The 26,864-nt window shown below is 47.5% G+C and overlaps 1 protein-coding gene across 1 annotated transcript; it reads left to right on the top strand.

Moving 5' to 3' along the window:
• Positions 1-725: 725 nt before the first annotated feature.
• On the top strand, positions 726-26,022 carry NOM1 (nucleolar protein with MIF4G domain 1). Its single transcript, XM_058445011.1, has 11 exons — positions 726-1,934; positions 3,726-3,853; positions 5,344-5,539; positions 10,740-11,063; positions 13,067-13,177; positions 13,927-14,094; positions 14,833-14,954; positions 17,221-17,353; positions 17,912-18,043; positions 19,989-20,098; positions 20,428-26,022. Exons 1-11 carry the CDS (start codon positions 726-728, stop codon positions 20,600-20,602), a joined length of 2,808 nt encoding a protein of 935 aa, XP_058300994.1. The 3' UTR covers positions 20,603-26,022.
• The last annotated feature ends 842 nt before the right edge of the window (positions 26,023-26,864 follow it).

The following is a 26,864-nucleotide window of genomic DNA, read 5'->3' on the forward strand; positions in this document are numbered from 1 at the left end:
GCCCGGGGCCTCCCAAAAATCCAGACGCAAACCGCGCCACCTCTGCGTTCGCTTCCCGGTTTAAGTTACCCAGTAAAGAGGAACCTCAAACGCTCTGCCCCTGGTCGGGGCCCAGCGTCCAAACCCAGCCTGGGCAGGGCCGGCTCCTCCAGGGTCCTCGGCCACCTGGGGGCCACAGGCGTCTCCCCGGTCCGTATCCACAGCCTGCTTCTCAGGAGAACGCTGGCTCTGGGGCCAGCCCTAACCCACGAGGCCTCCTCTCGACCACATCTGCAAAGGCCCTATTTCCAAATAAGGTCGCATTCCTGGGTACCGGGCGGACACGAACCCGGGGCCCGCGCATCCCAGCGTCGCCGCCGCCAACCTCCGGCACCGCGCCGGCCCGCGCGGAGTCTCCCCTCCATCATCCGCGAGGATTTCCCTTTGGAGTCTCGCTCTGTCGCCCAGGCTGGAGTGCAATGGCGCAATCTCGGCTCACTGCAATCTCCGCCTCCGTGGTTCAAGCGATTCTCCTGCCTCAGCCTCCGAGTAGCTGGGATTACAGGCTCGTGCCACCACGCTCAGATAATTTTTGTAGAGACGGGGGTTTCACCAGGTTGGCCAGGATGGTCTCGAACTCCTGACCTCAGGTGGTCCACCCGTCTCGGCCTACCCAAAGTGCTGGGATTACAGGCCTGAACCACCGCGCCCGGCCGGATTTCCCTTCTAAACGTGAAGGCACCTCCATGCGCATCGCGAGCCTGACGTCCACGCGGCACCCACCCGCGGGCGCGCCTGCACCGGGCGCCACCTGCCCGGCTGCCCCCGCGCCCGGCTCGGCGCAGCTCTGTGCGCTGTCGCCCTCCGGCCAGCAGGGGGCGCCGCCCGCCAGCCCCGCGCAGCCGCCGCTTTCCCCGGAAGTCCCGCCTCTGCCGGAAGTCGTGCGACCACGCGTCCCGAAAGATGGCGGCGTCCAGGAGAACGGAGGGGTCGGCCCGGGCTGCTCCCAGGGACGCGTGGTCCGCATGAAGCGCAGAGGCGGGCGCGGGCCGCGCCGCGGTCCTGGTGGCGGTGGGGAGAAGGCCCTGAAGAGGCTCAAGCTAGCGGTGGAGGAGTTCGTGCACGCGACTTCGGAGGGCGAGGCTCCCGGGGGTTGCGAGAGGCGCGGCGCCCCGGTGAGCTTTCGCCCGGGAGGGAGAAAAAGCCGCAAGGAACTGAGGAAGGAGAAGCGGCACCTGCGGAAAGCACGCCGGCTGCAGAGGACGGCGGGCCCCGACCAGGGTCCCAGCCCGGGAGGCCGAAGCAGAGCCGAAGAAGCGAGCGGTCCCCGGCGGAACACGGAGGAGCGCGCCCGCCCAGCCCCTAGTCGGGACCCCTCGCCTCCCAAGAAGCCGCGGCCGTCCCTGGTCAAGGCCAAGGCCACGGTCCCCACCGCAAAGACCAGACCCTCCGCAGCCGCCACCGCCGCTGCCCGGAAACGGGCGCTTCTAGCGGCCAACGAGGAGGAGGACCGAGAGATCCGAAAGCTGGAGCGTTGTCTCGGCTTGAACAAGCGCAAAAAGAAGGACGGCAGCAGCTCTGTGCCGCTGAGCTTTGCACGCGACGGTCTTGACTATATTCTGGGAGCCCTGGAGTCTGGGAAAAATAGCGGCTTGTACGACAGCAGTGGTGAGGAGGAGGAAGATGCCGGACAGACACTCCCCGAAAGTGACTTAGAGAGTGACTCCCAGGACGAAAGTGAGGAGGAGGAGGAGGAGGACGTAGAAAAAGAAAAGAAGGCGCAGGAAGCAGAAGCAGAAGCGCAGAGCGAGGACGACGACGAGGATACAGAACAGGAACAGGGGGAAGAAAAGGGAAAGGGAGCGCAGGAGAAAAGGAGGGGGAAGAGAGTCCGTTTTGCAGAAGATGAAGAAAAGAGTGAAAATTCCTCGGAGGACGGTGACATAACGGATAAGGTATCGTGTGAACACTCTCTAGGCCCTCTGGGATTTCCTTCAAAATAACGGGGCAGGGAATGGGGCTTGAGGCAGGAATGACACAGACTTGGTGTCTTGATAATGGTGGTTTCAGCTGAATGTGAGTAAATCGAGTACGTTACTCTGTTCGGTCTTCTTTCATGTTTTTAAATTTTCATAATGTAAAATTTAGGAGAAAAGCAATATAGAGACATTTTTATCCCGAGGACTTAAGGGCCATTTCCACGGTGCAGCATCTTCATTCTGTGTTTACCATCCCAGGTCTCTAACCCTGTTAACCCCACCTCATCTGTTCAGGCCTCTTTCAAGTATCCGAGGACATCCGCCGTGCCCGACTTTTAGAGTGAATTTTCTAAAACCCGAAGCTAATTTACAGCACTCCCTTAAATAAAGTCCAACACTGAATTAAAGATAAAGTTCACGCCTGTAATCCCAGCACTTTGGGAGGCTGAGGCGGGGCAGATCATTTGAGGTCAGGTGTTTGAGACCAGCCTGGCTAACGTGGTGAAACCCCGTCATTACTAAAAATACAAAAAATAGCCGGGCGTGGTGGCAGGCGCCTGTAATGCCAGCTACTTGGGAGGCTGAGGCTTGAAACAGGGAGGCAGAGGTTGCAGTGAGCCGAGATCGCGCCACTGCACTCCAGCCTGGGCGAGAGAGCGAGACTCTGTTTCAAAGAAAAAAAAATAATAAAGTTCAGAATCTAGGACGTAGCAATCAAGGCCTTCAAGGGCTGTCATCTTGCATGTTTTATCTCAGCGTTGCTTTGCATGTAGCTCCTGGTTGGAGGCAGCTGTGTGGAATTGCCTGCATTTCCTTCTTCCCACATCGCACTAGTTCTGTGTATATAAATATTCAGCTTCTATGTATACGAATATTCTTTGTTGAACCAGGTTTAAACTACCTAGCAGTGAGGATCGTGCCTTGCAAATGTTTGTGTGCTTAATTATTTGCAACCACCACCACCCTCCTTGATAATTTAGGAAATAGCAGTGAGTTGGTTTAATTTTTTTTTTTTTTTTTCGAGACTGAGTCTCGCACTGTCGCCTAGGCTGGAGTGCACTGGCGCAATCTCCGCTCACTGCAAGCTCCGCCTCCCAGATTCACGCCATTCTCCTGCCTCAGCCTCCCAAGTAACTGGGTCTATAGGTGCCCGCCACCATGCCCGGCTAATTTTTTGTATTTTCAGTAAAGACGGGGTTTCACTGTGTTAGCCAGGATGGTCTCGGTCTCCTGACCTCGTGATCCGCCTGCCTCAGCCTCCCAAAATGCTGGGATTACGGACATGAGCCACCGTGCCCGGCCGGTTTTGATTTTTATCATATAAACTTAGATATTACTTTTAAACAAGTTTGAAATTATTTTTAGGGCACTTTTCCTCCAAAACTAGCAGTATGTTTAATTGAGGTGTTTGTATGCTACTGTGCCTGCAGTAAATTAAGGCCGAGCAAAAGCGCAGTAGATAGGGCTCTGTTGGAGTTGAGCAGATACCAGAGGTGCACAGCTGGGTCTGAAGAGCTACATGGGGGAAAACGAGATGATGAAATGTATTATTAATAGCATTAATGGAAATAATGACAGGCACAGCCTAGTGAGTGGAATGTTTACCCATATACTAAGCACTCAGTAAATCTGATGTATCTAAGCAGCAATGATCAGTAGCAGCTTCCACCAGTTCTTGGAAATTTAATATTAAATGCACATATGGCAAAGAAAAAAAAACAGGATTTGGTCAGTGTAAATTTTTTGTAATTTATTTCTCTTTTCAAGCAGAGTCTTTGTGGAAGTGGTGAAAAGTACATCCCACCTCATGTGAGGCGAGCTGAGGAGACAGTGGACTTCAAGAAAAAGGAAGAACTAGAAAGGCTGAAGAAACATGTAAAAGGTCTACTTAACAGGTGACCTTGCAGTATTGTTACACTGTATCACTTAAAGAGGTTGTCTATTTTCTAAAATCTAGGAATTATCCCAGCAATTCAAATGGAAGTGATGGGGACAGTCGATTGGATCCTTTCTGTTCTTGTCTTGATGCACCGAGACCCATGAGACCCATACCTCGAGCAGGAGAGCATACCCGACTGTTGGCTACTTTGAATCCCTTCAGGGTTTGAGAGCAGCCCAAATGCTCACATTGTTATTCTGAGAAGCAGGAAGGCAAGGGGCAGAGGTTCTTCGTCCGTCTAAGGACAGTGTTGGAAGGACTGGCCTATGTCCCCTCTCTGCAGAAACACATTCACGTGGTCTTCCATCCCCCTTACTCATTGCTCATGTCTGCATTTTGTCGTTACCCACTTTAAGAACAGAACATTTAAAAAACTGGAAACCATGCAGGTGGGGCTTTGTCAGTTATGCATGCCCATCAGCTCTTTGGTTTTGAGGATGCGTGTGTGCATGTGATTCTGTGTAGGGTTTTTTTTTGTTTTGTTTGTTTGAGATGGAGTTTTTGCTCTTGCTGGAGCGCAATGGCGCGATCTCGGCTCACCGCAACCTCTGCCTCCACCTCCCGGGTTCAAGCAATTCTCCTCCCTCAGCCTCCTGAGTAGCTGGGATTACAGGCAAGCGCCACCACACCAACTAGTTTTGTATTTTTAGTAGAGACAGGGTTTCTCCATGTAGGTCAGGCTGGTCTCAAACTCCCGACCTCGGGTGATCCGCCTGCCTCGGCCTCCCAAAGTGCTGGGATTACAGGCATGAGTCACCACGCTGGGGCAATTCTGTGTAGTTTTATCACATGAAGATTCGAGTCACCACCACTGTAATTGAGATAAAACTCACCACCATGTCTCCCTTGCTGCGCCTCCGTGGCCTTACCCACCCCCTTCCCCCTTGTATTGCTTTTTGTTTCCTATTATCCTGGGAATTTACTATAAACCTCTCTTTTAATGTTGAGTTCAGTATTAGCACAGGTGCGCAGTGAATAACCTTCCACATACATGTATATGTAGTCTTCCCCCACTACCTGTTCAAACAGAGTAGCCTTTTCTAGTGTTAGGAACTAAGAATTTTTGTGCCACCCAAGAAATAAAACGTTAGCATTTTTTCTAACAACACGTCCTAAGGCTGGACCCTGCCTGTGGGATATCAGGTCAGGATATTTAGGGGAGTATCCTCAGGTATGTGTCTGTAGACTTAATCTGGGGTATGCCTCAATGTGGCCACATTTCATCTTGTGAAGACAGCAATTACATTGTTTTGGGATTCCAGAATATTGTGTGGTTATGAATAATATATGCTGGGTTATTGGGGCAACATAAGAATAGTTAAGGGGCCAAAAGTATACATAAAAATAGAATATATTGTTGGTATGGATAACTTTAATTTTTTAAAATTGAACTGAAAATTCCTAATTGGAGACATTGTTGCTCTCTGTCTTTACAATTCTCTGCAGGTTGAGTGAACCCAACATGGCTTCCATCAGTGGGCAGCTGGAGGAGCTGTACATGGCCCACAGCAGAAAGGACATGAATGACACCCTGACCTCTGCCCTCATGGGTGCATGCGTCACTGCCTCGGCCATGCCCAGCAGACTGATGATGGAGCATGTTCTCTTAGTCAGCATCCTTCACCACACAGTTGGAATCGAGGTACAGTTGCACCTTTTCTCCAGGCTGTCACTAGTGTCTCATGGTGATTATTTTAATGATAGGCTTGATAAGTGCATAATTGTGTGCTGTGGGTGGTTCTTGTGTTAATTCCTTTTTGTTCTGAATCAATACTACATTGTCTATGTCATGTAGTTGTAAAGAGCATTCAGGAAGTACTTGATTTTGCTTAACTTTGCTTTTTTGTTTTGTCCTTTTTTTTTTTTTTTTTTTGAGACAGGGTCTCGCTCTGTTGTCTAGGCTGGAGTGCAGTGGCACGATCACAGCTGCAGGCTCAAGTGATCCTCCCACCTCATCCTCCAGAGTAGCTGGGCCTGCAGGCGCACACCACCAGGCCTGGCTAATTGTTTTGGCGGGGGCAGAAGTGGAGTCTCAGTCTGTTGCCCAGGCTGGTGTCAAATTCCTGGGCTCCAGTGATCCTCCTGCCTTGGCGTCCCAAAGTGCTGGGATTACAGGCGGGAGCTGCCGTGCCCAGCCCTGCTCTGTCCAGCCTAGCGTGTCTTTTATGTTAGTTAATTTTCTTCTCGACTGACATCTCAGACGTGCCTTTATTTCCTTTGCACGTCTCCCTTAACACTGATTTATTTCAGATGTTTGGAAGATAATGGTTGGTGTGGTCTCACTACTGAGGTGTTGGTATTGATGGGAGATGTGAGAGCACTGGGGCGTGGAGCTGCCCGGACATGTTCAGGGAGGCCTGGTGCCCTTTCTGTGTCGTGGCCCTTTCTCATCAGTGAAGTGGGCTTTTGTCGGGATTGAACTGAACAGTGTACAGAAAGCATCTGGCACCCGACAGGTGCTAAGTAAATGTCTGCCCCACCCCCACGTCCCTTTCGTATTCTTCTTGCTCCAAGACCCTGGTGGTTAAAGTCAGCGAGCCTCTTTGGTGATGGCTCTGGTTCCACAGTCACTGCCCTCTTCTGGGCCTGTTCTCTCTTAATTGAATACAGGAAAGTCACAACCCTCCCAGTCAATATCCCAGTTCCCCCAAGGTAGTTGATTTCAGATGTGTCGAAGGAAATCCGTCCAATTAAAGGAGATTGTTTTGAGGTTTGTGAACGGATGGTTGGGTCAGTGAGGCTTAGTTTTCCCACGATACAGTATTTACATGCAAATGCAGTGTTTAACCCATTTGGATCTTTAAATGATACAGTCTCTTTTGATGGTGGTTCTCTTAGTTTTTTGCCTTCTGACAGCTCTACTCCAAAAAATAGGCCACAGCAGTACGGCATCCCTAAAAGTCTAATACCCTGGTGTGCGTTTACATACTTTGTCTCCTCCTCACCTTTGATCCCAGAGCGTCCCGGTGAGATCAGGGCAGACATTTACTGAAGCCTGCTTTGCAGTGCAGCAGGCAAAGCCGCTGAAGCGCTACGTGAAATTCCCGAGATCACGTGTCTTGTTGAAAGTACACAGGACTTGTTTTCTGGGCTCCTAGGCCGCATGTTTCTGCTGCAATGCTAGTCACATTCATTTCATTTTTATACTACTTTCTCTCAATTATAATCTTAACAGTTATTTAGAGTCTTACCGAGTAGGGCTCTCCAAAGCTTGCTTTAAGATGCACAGATTTGCCAAAATGAATTAGCCTTCTTGTCACTGGGGCTTCTGTGCTGAAGGCGGTGTGGGGTGGGTGGAGACGCTGCCTGAGTGCAGAACATGCTGTACTGCACACAGTCTGTATCACTTAGATGAGCTTGTGCCTCCGAGTCTTCCTGTGTCCAGTTGTTAAGGTCAACGAGTTAGTTAATGTAATAGGCATAGGAAAGAGCTGCCCACAGTAAGCGCTCATTGAAGGCTCATTATTTATGTACAGAAGGAGATTTTCGGGTTGAAATTCTGCTCTTCCTCTGGCTGGCTTTTCCTACTACTGCAGGTTTCTTTGCTGTTGCTGAATAATGTTCTGATCCCCATTTTTCCATGTCTAGCAGTAGTCGCATGGTGGCAGCTTTTTGAAAGGCCTGTGGGGCATTAGGAAGCTGAGGGCCGGAGAGAGGGGCACAGGCCTGAGCGTCTGAGTGCGGGACTCTTCTCAGCTACATGGGTCATCTCAGATATGAAAATTTGCACCAGCTGCTTTGGGAACCCTCTTGTTGTTTATTTTTTATTTCTAAGAGCTCTCCTCATTTTCATATATGAGAACGTGGGAGTCTGTTTTCTTGTCATTACAAAGTGATGGAATCACTGGGTGCCATTCCTGGGCCCTGTGATTACCATAATCAGGGCCATTCTGTGACTTTCTTGGTACCTCCCTCTCCTCCTAGAGGACACTGGTATGCTTCAGCTGATTTAATCATCAGAATGATCTTGGTACAGGCAGTATATCAGTGAGTTACAGGAAAAGCCATAGACCCTGACCATCCACAGCACATCAGGAATTTACTTGATTAGAAAACATGAGATTATTGGGCCTACTTTCGTTTAAACCTTTGCTAATTGCATGAAGGACAATGAAATGACTTGTTCCGAAGGGAAGTCATTACAGTACTTTAGTTAATGACATCCACGGAAACTTCTGCCAGCGTGTGATGAGCTTTCAGGGTGCTGGCTTCATTCAGCTGCTTTCAGTGCTGTACCGAGAAAAACATTCTGTGTTAAAGACCATGGTGTCCGCTGCTGAATTGCTCCTGTAAGTCCTTTAAAACTCAAAAACCCAATCTATGTAGATTGGTGTTAAAATTTCCACGTCAGAGTTAACATACAGGATGTGCTTGAATAACTTTACCAACGTGAATTTTACTTATATTCTTAAATGTCGTGGTGTTATATTTTATTTTGAAGATGTTAAATGGAACTTCAGATTTAGAATTTTGAGAAATTTTGATGTAATATACATAATTGAAAACATATGGCTGGGTGCGGTGGCTCACGCCTGTAATCCCAGCACTTTGGGAGGCCGAGGCGGGTGGATCATGAGGTCAGGAGATTGAGACCATCCTGGCTAACATGGTGAAACCCCATTTCTACTAAAAATACAAGAAATTAGCCAGGCGTGGTGGCGGGTGCCTGTAGTCCCAGCTACTCAGGAGGCTGAGGCAGGAGAATGGCGTGAACCCAGCAGGCGGAGCTTGCAGTGAGCCGAGATCACGCCACTGCACTCCAGCCTGGGCGACAGAGCAAGACTCCGTCTCAAGAAAAAAAAAGAAAAAAGAAAAAGAAAACATACTTGAATATGTTTTATGCCTGAATTTTTATTGATGTCTGCAGAATTCTAATTTACTTTTAAAAATTATATTTGAATATAACATGGTAGCCATAATAGAATATGTCTTCCAGTTTATCTTCATTGAAGGGGCTTGAATTGGAAACTGCAGGTTGGCTTGGTTAACTCTCAGGTCTTTAAAAACTGAAGTGTATATCCGGTCCATCAGAGCTGGCCTCCAAGAGGTCACCGTGGCCTCCTGCCAGTCTGTTGCCTTTCTCTGGATTCTTCTAGCGTTGAGTTTTTTGCAGTCCAGCAATGATGTCTGTGTACTTCCCCAGTACACTCAAGCCTGTCTGGTGGATCTCAGGCTTGCCTGCGATTTTCACTGACACCCTTACATCTCCATCCAGTCCTGTCTGGATGGCCCCTGTTGAAGCTTAACAACCCCTGAGCTGGTTTTGTCCAGCCCCACTAGCTTGCTGCCCCTCACATAGTTCCCGGTTACCTAGACCACAGACCCGTCAGCTTTTACAGCCGGTGTCATGCACTGCCAAGCGTTGCTGTGTTACCAAGGCCCTTCATCCCTGGTCCAGCGCAGCTGCGTTATTTAGGCCATCGTCTCCTGGCTGGGCTGTGGGGGTCACTCTGTGTCACCACCATGTCCCTGCTTCCACCTTCTCCCTCCAGTCCCAGCTTAAGTTGAGATTTGAGAGAAAATGACGACATGATAGTGTTGCCAGCAAGATTGAAAACGACTGTTTCTGCCTTCAAGTTTCTTATCTCTGTTTTCCACAGTGAAAAAAACAGGGTTCCAGGAACTTGCTGAAGACCACACAGACCCACATGCAGGTCTTCTCCTTCAGTCCACAGTTAAGGAATTCGGGATAAAATGTACCAGAACAGCACAAGGAAAACACTTAGGCCTTTTTTAGCTCCACCAGGCCTGGCAGTTCCTGGCCCCAGTTCCACCCCTCAGGGCAGTGTCTGGTTTACCTGCTGGTCCCCATCAGGACCCGGTGCCCCTCAAACCACTGGCTGAGCCAAGTGAGTGTATTCACAAACTACCTTAGTGCCAGAGACTCAGCCCTGGGAAAGTAGGGCGTCTCCTCCATGCCACCTGGAGCCCCCAGAGATTATTAAGTACCTGTCTATTTGGCAACCTCTGATATTCAGAATGTGTTGTGTTTATCTGTTTTAGAAATCACTTGTATTGCTTCCTTGTAAGCAATGGATTTGGGGTAAAAATCTGCAAAAAAATCTTTTAAGAAATGAGTATTGTTAGATAGTGGAACTTTTTTTTTTTTTTACACAGAGTCTTGCTCTGTCTCCCAGGCTGGAGTACAGTGGCACAATCTCAGCTCACTGCAACCTCCACCTCCTGCGTTCAAGCGATTCTCCTGCCTCAGCCTCCCAAGTAGCTGGGATTACAAGCACCTGCCACCACGCCCGGCTAATTTTTTGTATTTTTAGTAGACATGGGGTTTCACCGTGTTAGCCAGGATGGTCTTGATCGCCTGACCTTGTGATCCACCCGCCTCAGCCTCCCAAAAGTGCTGGGATTACAGGTGCACACCACCACGCCCAGCTAATTTTTTTTTTGTATTTTTGGTAGACATGGGGTTTCACCATGTTAGCCAGGATGGTCTTGATATCTCCTGACCTTGTGATCCGCCCACCTCCGCCTCCTAAATTGCTGGGATTACAGGTGTGAGCCACCACGCCCGGCCAGTAGTGGAACATTTTGAGAGACATAGGTGTGTTTTTAACATCATTTTTAACAGTTTTGTTTTTCCAAGGAGTCAGAACGGCTGCTGGCCAAACAATGCCCCTTCGATGTTGATTTTAACAAGAGGAAGGTGCCCTTGCGTCCAGGCTGGGGCACTCTTGTCGGCTGCTCTGGGTTGCCGAGGGTTGTCTTGTTGGAATGTCCTGCCTTGTGGACACTTTGTTAATTTAGAAAGTGCCAGTTCTGTGTGTTGAAGGAGAAAGGAAGGTTTCTAGGAATAACATAATGATTTTTCTGTGTGGTTCTTTCAGGTCGGTGCCCACTTTCTGGAGGCAGTGGTGAGGAAGTTCGATGCCGTCTATCAACATGGAAGCGAAGGGAAAGAATGTGACAACCTGTTCACCGTCATTGCCCATTTATACAACTTCCATGTGGTACAGTCTCTCCTCATCTTCGACATTTTGAAAAAACTGATTGGAACTTTCACCGAAAAAGATATTGAACTGATCTTGTTAATGCTGAAAAATGTGGGTTTTTCATTGAGGAAAGATGATGCTTTATCACTTAAGGAACTGATCACGGAAGCCCAGACCAAAGCCAGTGGGGCAGGCAGCGAGTTTCAGGACCAGACCAGGGTATGCGTGCGACGCTTGATCTGCTTCCTAAGTCCCTAAAGCTCACAAACTGGCCAGAACCTAAAAATCAGTATCTGGGGTAAATATTACACTTGCTTTCCTAGTGTTTTCTGTTCCTTCTGTCTCATCCCATTTTGTGGCTTTAATATGTGAATGGACCTTATTCCTTTACTAAGAACTCAGAAAAATATTTTATGAATTTAAAAATTGATTTATTTAATATTCATCCATTCAAAAAATACTTACGGAGGAGGACACAGGACATGGGGCTCTAGGGTCAGCCTGGGTTGGACTTTGGGCTCTGCCACTTGACAGCAGCATAACCTGGGTCTTCCGAGCCTCAGTTTCCCCCTCTGTAAAACAGGGACTGATCACAGCTCCCACCTTGTGTGCTGTTCAGATGATGAGATGCGTGGAACCGTGTGTTCCTGGGAAGCCATTTGGGGAAGAACCCGAAAAGGGTTAGTTTGAGAGCCTGGAGAGGGTGTCACACAAGAAAAAGGCAGAGTCCGGGTCTCTGGCCCCTTGTTAATTACTGCAGGGAATTGAGGGTTTTATCCTAGAGGCATCTGAAGGGTCCCAGGAGGTGAATGACAGGTTAGAGTTTTCCTTCTGATAGTCACTTTGACTCCAAGGCAGAAAGAGGCATGAGGTGGTCGAAGTCGGGAAGAGTTCTGCCGGAGCTGGGGAGTAGGTGGTGGCAAATGTCGGGATCATAGCAACGGGCGTGGACACGGGCGTCAGAAGTGACCAGACCTCATGTGGATTGAGTTGAAGGGAAGGAGGGCTCAGGGTCACCCATCAGGGGCACAGGGGACCGTGCAGGAGGAGGTGGGGATTTAGAAGGACAGGCACCTCCGTTTTTGAAAGACTGGGTTAGCTGTGAACAGAGTGGGCTGAAGGGATTCAGGGCTGCTCTCGTAGAGGGGGTCCTGGGAGCCATGGAAGTGGGTGGACTTGCCTGGCAGCAGGTGGGCTGTGAAGAGGACCTTCAGGTTAAGGAGCACTGACATTTAGCTGCAGGCAGGAGGGAGAGCTGGCAGGTGAGAAGGAAATGAGGATGGTCCCAGGAGCCGGGGAACCCTAGTGTCCCCAGGAAGAATTCACGCCCGTGTGGGATGCCGAGGACCAGCAAGAGGAGGAAGGGATTTGCGTTTTGGGCTGAATTGTGATGGCGGTCCTGACTGGCTTTTCCTGGTCCCCAGAGAAGCCTGTCTGAAGAGGAGGGAGCTGGAGAAGGGAATGGGAGCAGCGGGTTCAATGGTGGTTTCAAATGGAGAAGAGACAGAAAGTACATTAGTGGCCGCCTAGGGCTGGGGAGCTGGCTGGGGAGTTGGGGAAATGGGGAATGGTTGTTAATGGGCTGGGAGTTTCTCTTCCGGGGTGATGAGAAAGTTCTGAAATTGATTGTGGTGATAGTTGCACAACTCTGAAAGTATTAAAAGCCACATAATTATATACCTCACATGAGTGAGTTTTATGGTGTGTGAATTCTGTATCAATAAGAAGTTGACATTTGGGGACATCTCAGAGGGTATGTGGGAATTCTTTGTGCTGTTCTTGCAACTTTTCTGTAAGTATGACATTACTTCCAGTTTTAAAGTTAAAAAAATTACAAGGCCGGTGGTAGGAGAGAGGATGTCCAGAGCAGGTCGCCGGGGGCCAGGGTGGGAGCAGGAGCGCAGTAGGGGCTGGGGCGGCCGAGGAGGCGTGGACGGTGCAGAAGGGTGAGGTGTGTGGCGAGCAGAAGGGAAAAGTGAGATCTCTGGGGAGTTTGGGTTCCCACTTGACGTTGGGGGACACATTTCTATTTTGAAGTGTTATGTAGCCCTGAGTAAGCGGCTGAGACTGGTTTAGACTGTCTCTACCTAAAGGCAGTCCTGACTTTGTATCGTGGCAGTGGTGGCCATGTGCATCAGGTGTGGTAGATTTCTTGCCAACTTGAATGGGCCGTTTAGACTGTTTGAAATGATGGACTTTCAATTTTTTCGTTTTTCTTGAAGATTCGGTTTATGCTAGAGACGATGTTGGCGCTGAAGAACAATGACATGCGCAAAATTCCAGGCTATGACCCCGAGCCTGTGGAGAAGCTGAGGAAACTGCAGAGAGCTTTGGTGAGTCAAGGAACTTTAAATTCTGCTTTGCTCAGAGCTTGAGCAATGAGCCTGTCCGCATGAGCCTGTCATGAAAATCAAGAAACAGACCTGCAAGTCAGGGTGGTGTCTGGTGAGTGAGAGTGCTCAGAGGCAGAGTGAACGCGGCTCAGTTTTCCTCGGGGGCTCCCCTAGTGGTCTGGGCGCGCTCCTGCAGAATGTCTGTGCGTGGGGAAGCCCACGTTGGGCGAGCGTCCTCTTTGCCTCATCCCGGGCGCTAAACTTGGGCTGCACCATTGGATCATCCGATGCTTTCAGAGAAGGCCAAGTCCCCACCCGGACCAAGGAAATCGGGATGACGTAGGTCCTTTGACTCTCTCTGACATGCAGCCAGGATGGAGGCCGGGCATCCTCCCTGTCGGAGTGAGTCTTTCAGCCTCTGTCATCTCAAGTCCAAATCTTCGTTGACCCAGGCTCTTCCAGGCATGTGCTCACCTGCCCCTGAGCCTGAGGCAGCTCTGTCACTCTCCCCTGTTGGGACAGCTTTCCAAACACAGCTGTTTGGGGTGATGGACTCTCAAACACAAAACACTGAGCTTACCGCTAGTTTTGGCATTTTTCCAAACAGGCTAACCGTCCCAATTGCCAGTGACCCATTCCAGTATTCATGCACCAAAAGTGTCATGGTCAAAAACAAAAAGCCACCAGTGATGGAAGGACGGAATATGAACCAATTAAAAGCATTTCATTAGCTCTTCTCTCTTCATCAGGTCCGCAACGCCAGCTCAGGTTCTGAGACTCAGCTTCGCGTCTCCTGGGACAGCGTCTTGAATGCGGAGCAGACGGGTCGCTGGTGGATTGTGGGGTCCGCCTGGAGTGGGGCCCCAATGATCGACAACAGTCACCATACACACCTGCAGAAGCAGCTTGCGGGGACGGTAGGGACACCCATGCTCAAGGCTGGCAGGCAGTGGCACCCCGCCGTGTGGTGTGTGGTCCCAGCTTTACCTGGAGCAGCTCTCTCAATGTTCTTGAATGGTCACTGAAATGTACAAGGTTTATTTGGAGGCCTTATAGAAATTGCTATTAATGTTACCTTGTGATATAATTATTCCATTTATGTTGTATCTTTTTATTGGAGTTTAAAAGATCTAAAAGTTGAATGGCACGGGGCAGGGGAGTGCATGAGGACCTGAACGCTCACGGGGCAGGAGCCCGTTGCTGAGACCCCTCAGGCTGCCCCCCTGGGCTGTGCATTCTAGGCTACAGGCTGTGGATCTCACATTGTGGAAATTCAAGTCCATTTTTCATCCAGACTTCCCTCGTTATCCCCTCATGTCCTTCCCTGTCCCAGATTCTGTGTCACTCATGGTGGTCACGGTTCCCCAGGCTCTGCCAGTGACTGGTTCTGTTTTTTTCATTGTCACTTGCCCTGAGGTTGGACCGCGGCCGAGAAGCCTCCCACATGAGTGTTTCCTCCCCCAGCGGCTGTGGCTTCACTGTGTGTTCCCCTTGCACAGAGGGGCATTGCCCGAGAGTGGACTTGGTGCCGACGCTTATCCGCCCACATAGACCTCACAGTTCTGTTCAGTGACACTGAAGTACGGTATGGCATCTCTCGGGAAGCAGTTTGCATGGAGACGTGCGTATGATTTGTCCATTCATCGTGCTTCCAGGTCAGCTCAAAGATGCTAGAACTTGCCCGGAAGCAGAGGATGAACACGGACATCCGGAGAAACATATTCTGCACAATAATGACAAGTGAAGATTTTTTGGATGCTTTTGAAAAGCTTCTGAAGTAAGCATTTGTGTGCACATTTTGACCTATTAATGAGATGTTGTAAAATGAGGAAGTTGATTTCCTTTTTGAGTTTTGGGCGACTGAGTCTGATGCTGCTTAGGGAGGACTGGGCTGTTCTTGTGACCATCCGCTCACGCTGTTGGATTTGCGCATCTCCGGGTTAGCCATCTTGTTCCTATTCATTTGCCTCTAGTCGTTCCTTGCTACAACATTTTATGATTATATATCATAAGATTGGGGGTTTGGGGTTTTTTTTTTTTTTTGAGACAGGGTCTTGCCATGTTGCTCAGGCTGGAGACTGGGGAGTTTTGACTGAAAGTATCAGATAACCTTGTCAGTGGCTGTTGGTTGTCATGAATTGCTTAAAAATACATAAATCTTCATAATAAAGCTATTCTGATTCTTCATTTAAAACTTCCTGGTATAGTTTCTGTAATTAGTTGTAATCAGATTTTAAAGATCCTATAAACCCAGCTACTTAGAAGGCTGAGACAGGAGGATCACTTTAGCCCAGGAGTTCAAGACCAGCCTGGGCAACATACTGAGACCCCATCTCATTTAAAAAAAAAAAAAATTTAAATGTACCTGTGTAGTTTTATGAGGTACTTCTAAACAGTGTAATGTTAATACATATTCTTTTATTTGTTTCAAACTAGGATGAAATACAGGGAGAACATGGTTCTTTTTAGGATTCTGATAATTAGGGTTTTATTTTCTAAACTGGGGTGCCTAGTTGAAGTGGAAGTCCTGGGCTTCCTTTGCCTCTCTGTGGCCTTGCTGTTTTGCTGAAAACATCCCGTCCCCCTAGTTACCCTTTGTCTCTTAAAGGGCTCTTTTGAGGAGAGCTCTTACTCTCTAGTCAACGGGTCTAGCTTATCCTTTGTACTCGGAAGGACTTCTTGTATTTTTCCTCTGGTTGACTTCATGTTTTGAAAATGTTGGCCTATCAAACTACGTGTATTAAACAATAGTTTTTCCCATTGTTATTCATCAAAATCATGAGTTATGAATCTGAGCTTTTAATCAACATGAATTGATAATCAGCGCAGCCAGAACTCAGTTGGTTCTTTGGGCTGCCTGCGCCACCTTCACCTGAGTGCTCTCCGTGGGGCTGTGCTGTTTGCAGTGGAGCTGGTGCTTCTCTCCTGAGGTACAGAGTGTCTGCCTCTGTGCAGAGGCGGCAGCCTCAGCCGTATTCAGATCTCACCAGAAACTGGAAGCAGCCCACATGCCCCTCAGTTGGGGAAAGGATAAATCATGAGACGCCATCTAAGGGATACTCACTACTTGGCATCACGAGGGGCAAACTCCCAAGGCCCCAACAGCACGGCGACTCTTGAGTGTATTCTGCCGTGCAGGAAGCCACCCTGCTCCAAATCTATGTGACAGAGGCAGAGGCAAAACTAGAGGGACAGAAGCAGATCAGCAGTGTCCCACGGCAAGGGTGGCTCACAGGCCCAGTTCTCGCGGGTGATGGAGAGTTCTGTTTCAGCATTGCCGGTGGTGACCTGACTGTATGGGCTTACCCACACTCACAGGACTCTACACTACAAAGGATAGGTTTTACTGTGTGTGAGCTCTAACTCAAGTTTTACAAATGACGGCGGGCACTGTGGCTCATGCTTGTAATCCCGGCACTTTGGGAGGCCAAGGTGAGCGGATCACCTGAGGTCAGGAGTTTGAGAGCAGCCTGGCCAACATGGCGAAACCCCATCTCTACTAAAAATACAAAAATTAGCTGGGGGTGGTGGTGGCACCTGTAATCCTAGCTACTCGGGAGGCTGAAGCACAAGAATTGCCTGAACCTGAGAGGTGAAGGTTGTAGTGAGCCAAGGTCACATCACTGCACTCCAGCCTGAGTGACAGAGCAAGACTGTCTCAAAAAAAAAAAAAAAGAAAAAAAGAAAAGAAAATGTGAAGTCATTACCATAGCAAGAACCAGCTCTAAGGGCACACAAGATTGAGTCAGTTTATTGTCAGCCAGGCACAGCTGTTGACTTTTGCAGCTGGTGGGGGACCCTAGATGGTCTTGTCTCCTCTGACATTTTGCCACATTGTAGGAGAAGCTGAGGACCAGAGAGGTTGTGACGGCTCTGGCCCCCTAGGTGGTGTCTGCCGCTGCCGCTGCCTCTGCCTCCGCTTCCTTTACATGGCTCGCCTCTAACCAGACCCTTCCAGGCGGGAAGGTGTTCCCCTGAAAGGTATCAGCTATTAAACTTTAGAAGTGGAGTGATGTTCCAGTCATTGCTGTTCTGTTTTCTAGGCTTGGACTTAAGGATCAGCAGGAGAGAGAAATCATTCACGTTCTCATTGATTGCTGCCTTCAAGAGAAAACTTACAATCCCTTCTATGCTTTCCTGGCTAGCAAATTCTGTGAATATGAAAGGAGATTTCAGGTAGCTTAGTGCGGAGGCACCAGTTACATCCACTCTACTGTTTTTTCTACACATGCTGCCTGGCTCAACCCACCTGCAAAGGAGTTCCTCAAGTCAGGAGGCCCCTGATATCCCTGTCGCCTGGTCCACGCTGGCTGCCAGGCCACGTTCACTGGGAGCGGAAGTGGGAGGACTAGAGGGGAGTGTCAAGGGTCCACTGTGTCCTCATGTCGCCTGCATCTGCCACAGATGCAGGCAGTGTGGCCAGGCCAGCAGGATCACCTCATCGGTTTACAGCGCACCCGTCTGTTCTGATGCCCCTCGCTGTGGCCTTTTCCTTAGAATGTTCTGTTGGTATCTGCTGATTTGGGGGGAAAAACTGCACCAGAAAGAGATTCTTGTGAAGCTGTTTGGGACTATGCTCTATAGGAAAGAACAGTGAGAACACCACTAAAAGTCTTGGTGTTTAGAATATTAAAAATAAGATAATAAGAAAATAACTTTAGGTTATGTTCTTAGTGATGTATTGTAATAATTTGTGGCCGTTTACCTTTTTTCTCCTTTTGACTATGATACTAGATGACTTTCCAGTTCAGCATATGGGACAAATTTCGGGACTTGGAAAACTTGCCAGCTATGAATTTCTCTAATTTGGTTCATCTGGTGGCCCACTTGTTGAAGACAAAATCGCTTTCCCTTTCCATCTTAAAGGTTTGTGTAACATGTGAAAATATCGAAAGCAATGGGAATGGGAGTGTAATTGTTTACATCAGGTCCTGTTTTACCAGCGTATTTTCTTCGATTCTGATTCATCTGAAAAGTGCTCGCGTTATCCTAGCCAGCACAGAAAACCGCCAGACTAACATGCGCTACAGATTGATCTGGTAAATGAACGCACCGCTGCAGTTCTTTTGCTAATCTGAATGAAACCGTTTTGGAGTTTGAGGTTAATTTGCTGGTCCTAATTATAAAATCCTGAACTGGTCACTGTTAGTGAGGAGAAGGGTGGACGAAGTAGGGCCTGGTCTCCATAGAGGTGAGGTGAGTTTGCTCACTTTGATGTGAGATGTTTTAAAACTGTAGGCTTTCTCCTGCCCTGCTGTGTTTTGTGACTTTGCAGTGGACCATGAAACATAGACATCTTTTTTTTTTTTCCCTAAGATGGAGTGTTGCTGTCGCCTAGGCTGGAGTGCAGTGGTGCAATCTCTGCAACCTCTGCCTCCCGGATTCAAGCAATTCTCTTGCCTCAGCCTCCCAAGTAGCTGGGATTACAGGCTCATGCCACCACGCCCAGCTAATTTTTGTATTTTTAGTAGAGACGGGATTTCACCATGTTGCCCAGGCTGGTCTGGAACTCCTGACCTTGTGATCTGCTCTCCTTAGCCTCCCAAAGTGCTAATATTCCAGGCGTGAGCCACCGTGCCTAGCTGAAACCTAGACATCTTATGAGATGGAGTTGGGGTTCGACGTGGGCCTGTAAGGCTTGGATGATGGGACCAGCAGACTCTGAATAGCCTAAAAAAATTTGGAGCGCCTGGGGGGCAAAGGGAAGTGAAAAGCAGAGATAGTTGAGGGTCGTTGACTGCAGTGGCCCAGACCCACAAGACATCCGCAGCCACAGCTTCCTGTGTGTTTCTGTGTGTCCTGTGCAGTTCATCAGCATGCCTGCTCCAGTTCACCCTGCATCCCTTGCTGTGTGGTGTCCAGGTTTGGCCACTGTACTGAAAATGAGCCGAGCCTTACGCCAAATCCTGACAACTGGAATAACTTAGCTCATGGAGGAGGCGTTGCTCCCCCTCCGCCCCCCTGCCTTGCCTTTTGCTCGCCCAGGCATCGCGCTCATCCTGGAACAGCATGGATGCCACCACCGATGAGCGGGAGAGCGTGGCAGGAGCACACCCTCAGGTGTAGAGCTTTAGAGATGCCCCCCCGCCCCCCCGGGCTGCTCTCATTCCGAGTTTCTCTGTGTTTCTGCCATGCTTTTGTGGTCTTACCGCGTCCTTGGGTCTGCAAGCGCCTGTGATGGTGTTTGGCTGCAGACCTCCCTGTGGGTAGCATTCCATTCACCATGCGTTTAGTCCCCTCCTCTAGCTCGCTGACATTCAGCTAACATTGCAGTGGGTCCACGGTGGCGCCCGTGAGTCTGTTCTGGGTAGCATCCTACTGTATACATATGCCTCAGTTTACATATTTATTTATCCTACTGATCCGTGTTTAAGTTATTTCTGATTTTTTGATAGTTTTCTAGGAGAGAGATTATATATGGATTAGTCTTCTAGAAGTAAAGTTTATATATATATAGTTTTAATTAGGCGATGGGTACTTTTGGGAATGGAGGTAACTTATGGTTCAGTTCTAGATACTGAATTTCTGATTCATAAGGTGTATGCCCCGGGAGTTCCACTTACACTGCTGAGTTGTTCTCAACGGTGGCTGTGGCTGGCCACACCTCTGCCAGCAGTGTATAGGGATTCCCAAGGCCCACATCCTTGCCAACAGGTGTTCACTTCTTAGCTCTGGAAATAGCTTCTTAAATCCGGGGTAGAGTGGGGAAAGGGGGAGATTAATTTTTACTCTAATTAACTATATTTATAGATCGTTGAAAAAGTTGGCTAAATCAGTGTAACTTTATTTTTCTCTATGTCCTGACCATTAGGTAGTTGAATTCAGTGAATTGGACAAACCCAGAGTCCATTTTTTACGAAAAGTATTAAGTATCCTATTAGTGGAAACAGAAGTTGAAGACCTCAGTTTAATTTTCACAAGGTATGTGCCCCACCCTTTCTGATGAGACATGGAAGAGAAATGAAGAGATTGTTTTCACTTGTGTTGATTTAGAAACACAAGGTTGTACTATATGTGTAGCTTAATCTTTTCGGTTTTATTTTTAAGCTAATATGCATTAGATCTGGGGAACAGAAATGTCTACTAGCAAACTAACAATGATTGTTAATAATAAAATATGTTAAGAAGTTCTTAATTGAGAATTCTATTTTTAAAAGAAACTGGTTATGTCTCACTATGCGAGATACCCAGGATTGAGTCTAGGAGAGGCCAGCTCAGCCCTGACATGTGTTTATACGATTCCTTTCCAGAGTATCTGACAACCCAAAGCTGGGGATGTTACGTGAGGGTTTGAAGCTTTTCATCAGCCACTTCTTGCTAAAGAACGCACAGGCCCACAGAAGCGCCCACGAAGCCAACGTGCTGAGAGAGAGAGCTGACCTTGCAACAAAGTGTCTGCAAGGAAAAGCTTCCCTGAGAATGTAGTCAGGGAAAGGAGGAGGGCAGGTGGCCCTTTGACTGTAAAATGTCCTTTGTAAACCCAAAGGCTTATTCTGTTGCCTGCGTGTGAACGTTTGGTAGAGCTATATCATTGTCTGTTAATGTATTATATTTTGAGAGAATTTTTTGATTTAAGGTTTTATTGTTTGTAGTTCAAGCCATTTTCAAATAACTATATCTTGGGGGTGAGAGGAGAAGCAGGGAGGGAAAAGGGGTCAGGCACACTGGACAGGGTTCTCTAAGCAGTGAGGTTAGTGTGTGTGATTGTCTTAAAAATTTTTAATAGATATGGCCGAGCATGATGGCTCACCCCTGTAATCCCAGCACTTTGCGAGGCCAAGGCGGGCGGATCACTTGAGGCCAGGAATTTAAAACCAGCCTGGGCAAAACCCTGTCTCTACTAAAAATACAAAAATTAGCCAGGCATGATGGCACATGCTGGTAATAGCAGCTACTGAGGCGGCTGAGGCACAAGAATTGCTTGAACCTTGGAAGTAGAGGCCGCAGTGAGCCAAGATCGTACCACTGTCCTCCAGCCTGGGCTAGAGAGTGAGACTGTCAAAAAAAAAAAAAAATAGATAAAATAGGCCACTAGAGGGTGCAGTTATAAAGAAATTGATGAGGTTTTTACCTTTTTAAAATATTGGTTAAAAGTTTGAAAAACCATCCCTTAAATGTGATTCTTTTTTTGAGATGGAGTCTTGCTCTGTCACCCAGGGTGGAGTGCAGTGTCCTGTAATCTCAGCTCACTGCAACCTCCACCTCCTAGTTTCAAGCGATTCTCCTGCCTCAGCCTCCCTAATAGCTGGGACTACAGGCGCACGCCACCACGCCTGGCTAATTTTTTTATTTTAGTAGAGGTGGGTTTCACAATGTTGGCAAGGCTGGTCTTGAACTCCTGACCTCAGGTGATCCACCCACCTCGGCCTCCCAAAGTGCTGGGATTACAGGCGTGAGCCACCGCACCCAGCTTAAATGTGATTCTTGATACTGTTTTAAGTATTTGGGTTGCAGTTGAACTTTGGCAAAGTCCGTCGACATAAGCCCTGTGGCTATGGCCTTATGTACACTGTAATGCAGACAAGTGCTTTTCATCATTCATGTAACATTCTCACACAGTTGAGGGTATTCATCTCCTCACCAGTTCCAAATTGTAAATGTACTTTCTTAAACAATTCTGAGGTCACCAAACAGTAGTTATTTGACTGTTAATAGGTGCTACTTGCTTGCAAGGATTTGGAGATGTAAACATGAAGAAAATATAGTTACTGCCTGCAAAGAATTAACATTTATCTAGTGAGAGAAACAAACACACACCACTCACTAAGTATGGAAAACTGATTCTAGGAGGAAGCAGAAATGTCCCTTAGATACCAGCGTGTGTTGCAGATACCCAAATGTTTATTGTTTTCTCAGCCCTTCAATTTTGCTTTTCTCTCTCAAATGCTACAGACTCGATTTAAATCTTACCTTTGATTGTTGAAAAAAGCCACTAAGATGTGAATACAGAATAGACATTGAGAAGTTATATATGTCCGAAACTCATCTGTCCAGCAGTCACTGTCCTCTTCACAGTGGTCGTGTTGGGCAGATGGGCACAGGTGCTGGTGATGCCACTCCTGTGTAAAACGCCCCGTTTGTGGCGCTTTCAGATATTATTTATTTACTTTTTAAGAGAGAGACAGGCTCTCTCTGTCACCCAGGCCAGAGTGCAGTGGCACGATCATAGTTACGCAGCATCAAATTCCTGGAACGAAGCAATCCTTTTGCCTCAGCCTCGCGGCTAGCTAGGACCACAAGCAGTAGAGACAAGATCTCCATATGTTATACAGGCTGGGCTTGAACTCCTGGCCTCAAGTGATCCTCTTGCCTTGGCCTCCCAAACACAGGGATTATAGGTGTGAGCCCCCGTGCCTGGCCTCAAATTTTGTTTTAGCTCGACCCTATGGCAGTTTGTGTTTGGAAATCGTGATGTGAAGTCATCAGTATCTGTTCATATCCCTAAACTAATGGTTTAAGCTTTGAAGCACGCGCAAGCACCATGAACAACTGAATGCAGAAAGTAACTGCGGAAGCAGCACGGAGACTGCGTCATCCCTACAGACTTCCTAACCCTGCATTCAGCAACATCATTCGACCTGAGGCCAGATTCAAACCCTATGTCTTCTCGCAGGTTCTGAATTTAGAGGACAAATAAGGTGACAGGTACTAAGAGAAGAGTGAATTAAGTGAAAGTCTTCCCTTTGTTAAGGAGCTTTTTAATAAGAGTGTCTGCTGGGTGGTGACTGGGACGTAACAGATCAGTTCTGCTGGATGTGTAGCTTGATAGTGAAATAAGGATCTTGGGCTAAGGTATAAATCAACACACTGCTTCCTTTCTCAAGAAGGTCTTAATATGAAGAAAAAAATGTCAGTTGAATTAAATTGTGCTTCACACAACGGTTGATTTGCATTCTGATGCAAGCCCCTGACCTCACAGACCAAGAGGATCCCTGGCCACCTGTGAGTGGCCCACATTTGAGTAGCATGTAAGTGATGTGAATAGGAATTAATTATGGATACAGCTACTAAGATTGGGAAAAATGATCACGACAGTGGTACTACCTAATTTCATTATGTACGCAGTAACCCTTGTTTGAGGTAGAGAATTGAAGCTGATTTTTCTGCAGAAGATGAATTTCTATAAACAAGCCCATTTTTATATTTTATTATTAAAACAAAAATACCTCTCTTTGCTATATAGTATATTTATGACTTAAATTATTAGCTACGGTTTGCATTTAGTATATGGCAGATTGCCTGTGAGTCTTCATTTTAACAACATACGGGGCTGGGCACGGTGGCTCGCGCCTGTAATCCCAGCACTTTGGGAGGTTGAGGCGGGCAGATCACTTGAGGTCAGGAGTTCGAGTCCAGCCTGGCCAACATGGCAAAACCCCGTCTCTACTAAAAATATAAAAATTAGCTGGGCATGGTGGCAGGCACCTGTAATCCCAGCTACTCGGGAGGCTGAGGCAGGAGAATCGCTTGAACCTGGGAAGCGGATGTTGCAGTGAGCGGAGATCGTGCCATTGCACTCCAGCCTGGGAACAAGAGTGAAACTCGCAAAAACAGAAACAAAAACCCAACATATATGGGCTGTTAGATAGTAATTGTAACTTAGTATAAATAGTAAATGAGTACATCTTGATTAAAAGCTATGAATTCAGAATTGCTTTTAAATATATAGGGGGTTTTTTGAAATTTATTACAGTGCAATTGAAAATACACTTAAAATACTGCAGGATGCCTAGTGCTCAGTGTTACGTATGAACTTGTGGACTTTACAGTGCAGGTTGAGAACTGCTAATGTATAGAATGACTAAACAGCTGTCTTTCAGGGAATCTCATTTTTAAAGGTATAAGGAACAAACTTTAATGTATTGAAATGTATAAATAAAATTCATTTTTTATATTTTGTTTAGAGTAACAGTGAATGTTTATTTTGAAAGACCAGCTTGGCCGGGCACGGTGGCTCACACCTGTAATGCCAGCACTTTGGGAGGCTGAGGCGGGTGGATCACCTGAGGTCAGGAGTTCGAGACCAGCCTGACCAACGTTGCGAAAACCCTGTCTCTACTAAAAATACAAAAATTAGCCAGGTTTAGTGGCAGTTGCCTGTAATCCCAGCTACTCAGGAGGCTGAGGCAGGACAATCACTTCAGCCCGGTGGGGGGAGGTTGCAGTGAGCTGAGATTGCGCCATTGCACTCCAGCCTGGGCAAAAGAACAAGCCTCTGTCTCAAAAAAAAAAGGAGCTTTGGTGGTAAACTGAGGTCTATACCTTTTCTTTACCTCTTAAAGAAGGCTACTTAGCTCAATGAATAAGGAAGAAGGATTCATTCCCTCCACCCCCAGAGAGAGAGAGCGCCCAGGACGTGGAATGTTAACCACTGGAGAACTTGAGGAGGTTTATGCGGGTGAAGTGTGTTCTTGTAACTTGTCTGTAAGTGTATAATTGTTTCAAAATAGATTTTTTGAAAGCATTCATAATTCAGAACTCATTCGATAAAGATCTAAAATATACTATTCTTTTACAAAAATAATTAAGCGAACTGATTCGAATCACCTTTGCCTCCTTCGTAAAAAATTGCCCAGGCCTTAGCATACATCCGCCAAGATTTACCTTAACTTTGGGGCGGGTTGGTTTCCTTCAACTTGGTCAGGTGACTGCCTTGGCTCCCTGTCGCACTACCTGCATTGGCAGGGGAGGGAGGGAGAGCTGGAGAACGGAAGGAGGGAAGGTCCTGTCATTGAAGGCGCTCAGGGGCTTCAGTATCAAGAACTGCACTGATGATGGGCTTGGTGTCAGTGGGTGTCCAAATTACCCAGGCACCTGCATCCCTATAAGATTGAATAGAGTGTATAGGAAGATGCCAGCACCCTCCCTCCCTCCCTCTCCCGGCTGTGGCAGGCGTCCCACGGGCCAGGTCAGGTTCATTCATTCTCTTTTTTTTTTTTTTTTTTCTTTTTTTTGAGATGGAGTCTCTTGTCTCCCATGCTGGAGTGCAGCAGCGTGATCTCAGCTCACTGCAACTTTGGCCTCCTGGGTTCAAGCGATTCTCTGGCCTCAGCCTCCCAAGTAGCTGAAATTACAGGCATGTGCCATTATGCCTGACTAATTTTTGTATTTTTAGTAGAGACAGGGTTTCACCATGTTGGCCAGGCTGGTTTCAAACTCCCGACCTCAAGTGATCTGCCTGCCCCGGCCTCCCAATGTGCTAGGATTACAGGTGTGAGCCACCGCACCTGGCCCCGTATACCACATTTTCATTATCCATTAGGTTGATGCTGTATCTTGGCTATTGTGACTAGTGCTGAAATGAACATGGGAATGCAGATGTCTCTTTGAAGTGGTGACTTAGTTCCTTTAGGTGTGTACCCAGTTGTAGGATTACTGGATCATATGGAAGTCCTATTTTTAATTTTTTGAGGAGCTTCCCTACTGCTTTCCATAATGGCTGTGCCAATTTCCATTTCCACCAACCGCGTGTGAGGAAAACGGTGTGGGTTCCCTTTTCTCCACACCTTTGCCAACACTCACCTTTTGTGTTTTTCATAATAGCCATTCTAACAGGTGCAAGGTGATAGTTCCCTGTGGTTTTGAGTTTCATTTCCCTGGTGATCAGTGATGTTGAACATCTTGTATAACTGTTGGGCATTTGCATGCTTGCTTTGGAGAAATGTTTATATGCATCCTTTGCTCAGGTTTTATCAGGTTTTTGGGGGGTTTTGATTTGGTTTTGTTATTTGTGGGTTTTGGGGTTTTTTGCTATTCAGTTGTATGAGTGTATTTTGGATAGTGACCCCTCATTAGATCTATGGTTTGCAACCATTTTCTCCCACTCGGTAGGCTGTCTTTTCATTTTTTTTTCCTCTCCCTTGCAGAAGCTTTTTTTTTTTTTTTTTGAGACGGAGTCTCGCTCTGTCACCCAGGCTGGAGTGCAGTGGCGCGATCTCGGCTCACTGCAAGCTCCGCCTCCCGGGTTCACGCCATTCTCCTGCCTCAGCCTCTCCGAGTAGCTGGGACTACAGGCGCCCGCCACCACGCCCGGCTAATTTTTTGTATTTTTAGTAGAGACGGGGTTTCACCGTGGTCTCGATCTCCTGACCTCGTGATCCGCCCGCCTCGGCCTCCCAAAGTGCTGGGATTACAAGCGTGAGCCACCGCGCCCGGCCGTGCAGAAGCTTTTTAGTTTGATGTAATCCTATTTGTTTAGTTTTGCTTGTGTTGCCTGTGCTTTTGGGTTCACGTCCAAAAAGTTATTTCCTAGACCAATGTTGAACTTTTTTCCTACGTTTTCTTCTAGGAGTTTTGTGATTTCAGGTCTTAAAAGATTTAAGCCTTTGATCCATTTGAGTTAATTTTTGTATATGGTGTAAGATAAGGATCCAGTTCCATTCTTTTGCATTGGAGATCCATTTTTCCCAGCACCGTTTATTGAAAACATTATCCTTTCCTCATTGCGTATTCTTGGTGCCCTTGTCAGATATTAGTTGACTGTGTATGTGTGGGTTTATTTCTGGGCTCTGTTCTGTTCCCCTGGTCTGTGTATCTGTTTTTATGCCAGTACCAGACTGCTTTGATGACTATAGTTTTGTAATATATAGTCATGTGTCACATAATGACATTTCGGTCAACGAAAGACTATATATACAACAGTGGATGCATAAGATAATGGAGCTGAAAAATCCCTTTTCTATGTTTA

The sequence above is a fragment of the Hylobates moloch genome, unplaced genomic scaffold (genome assembly GCF_009828535.3).
Source record: "Hylobates moloch isolate HMO894 unplaced genomic scaffold, HMol_V3 SCAFFOLD_1, whole genome shotgun sequence".
NCBI classification, from domain to species: domain Eukaryota; kingdom Metazoa; phylum Chordata; class Mammalia; order Primates; family Hylobatidae; genus Hylobates; species Hylobates moloch.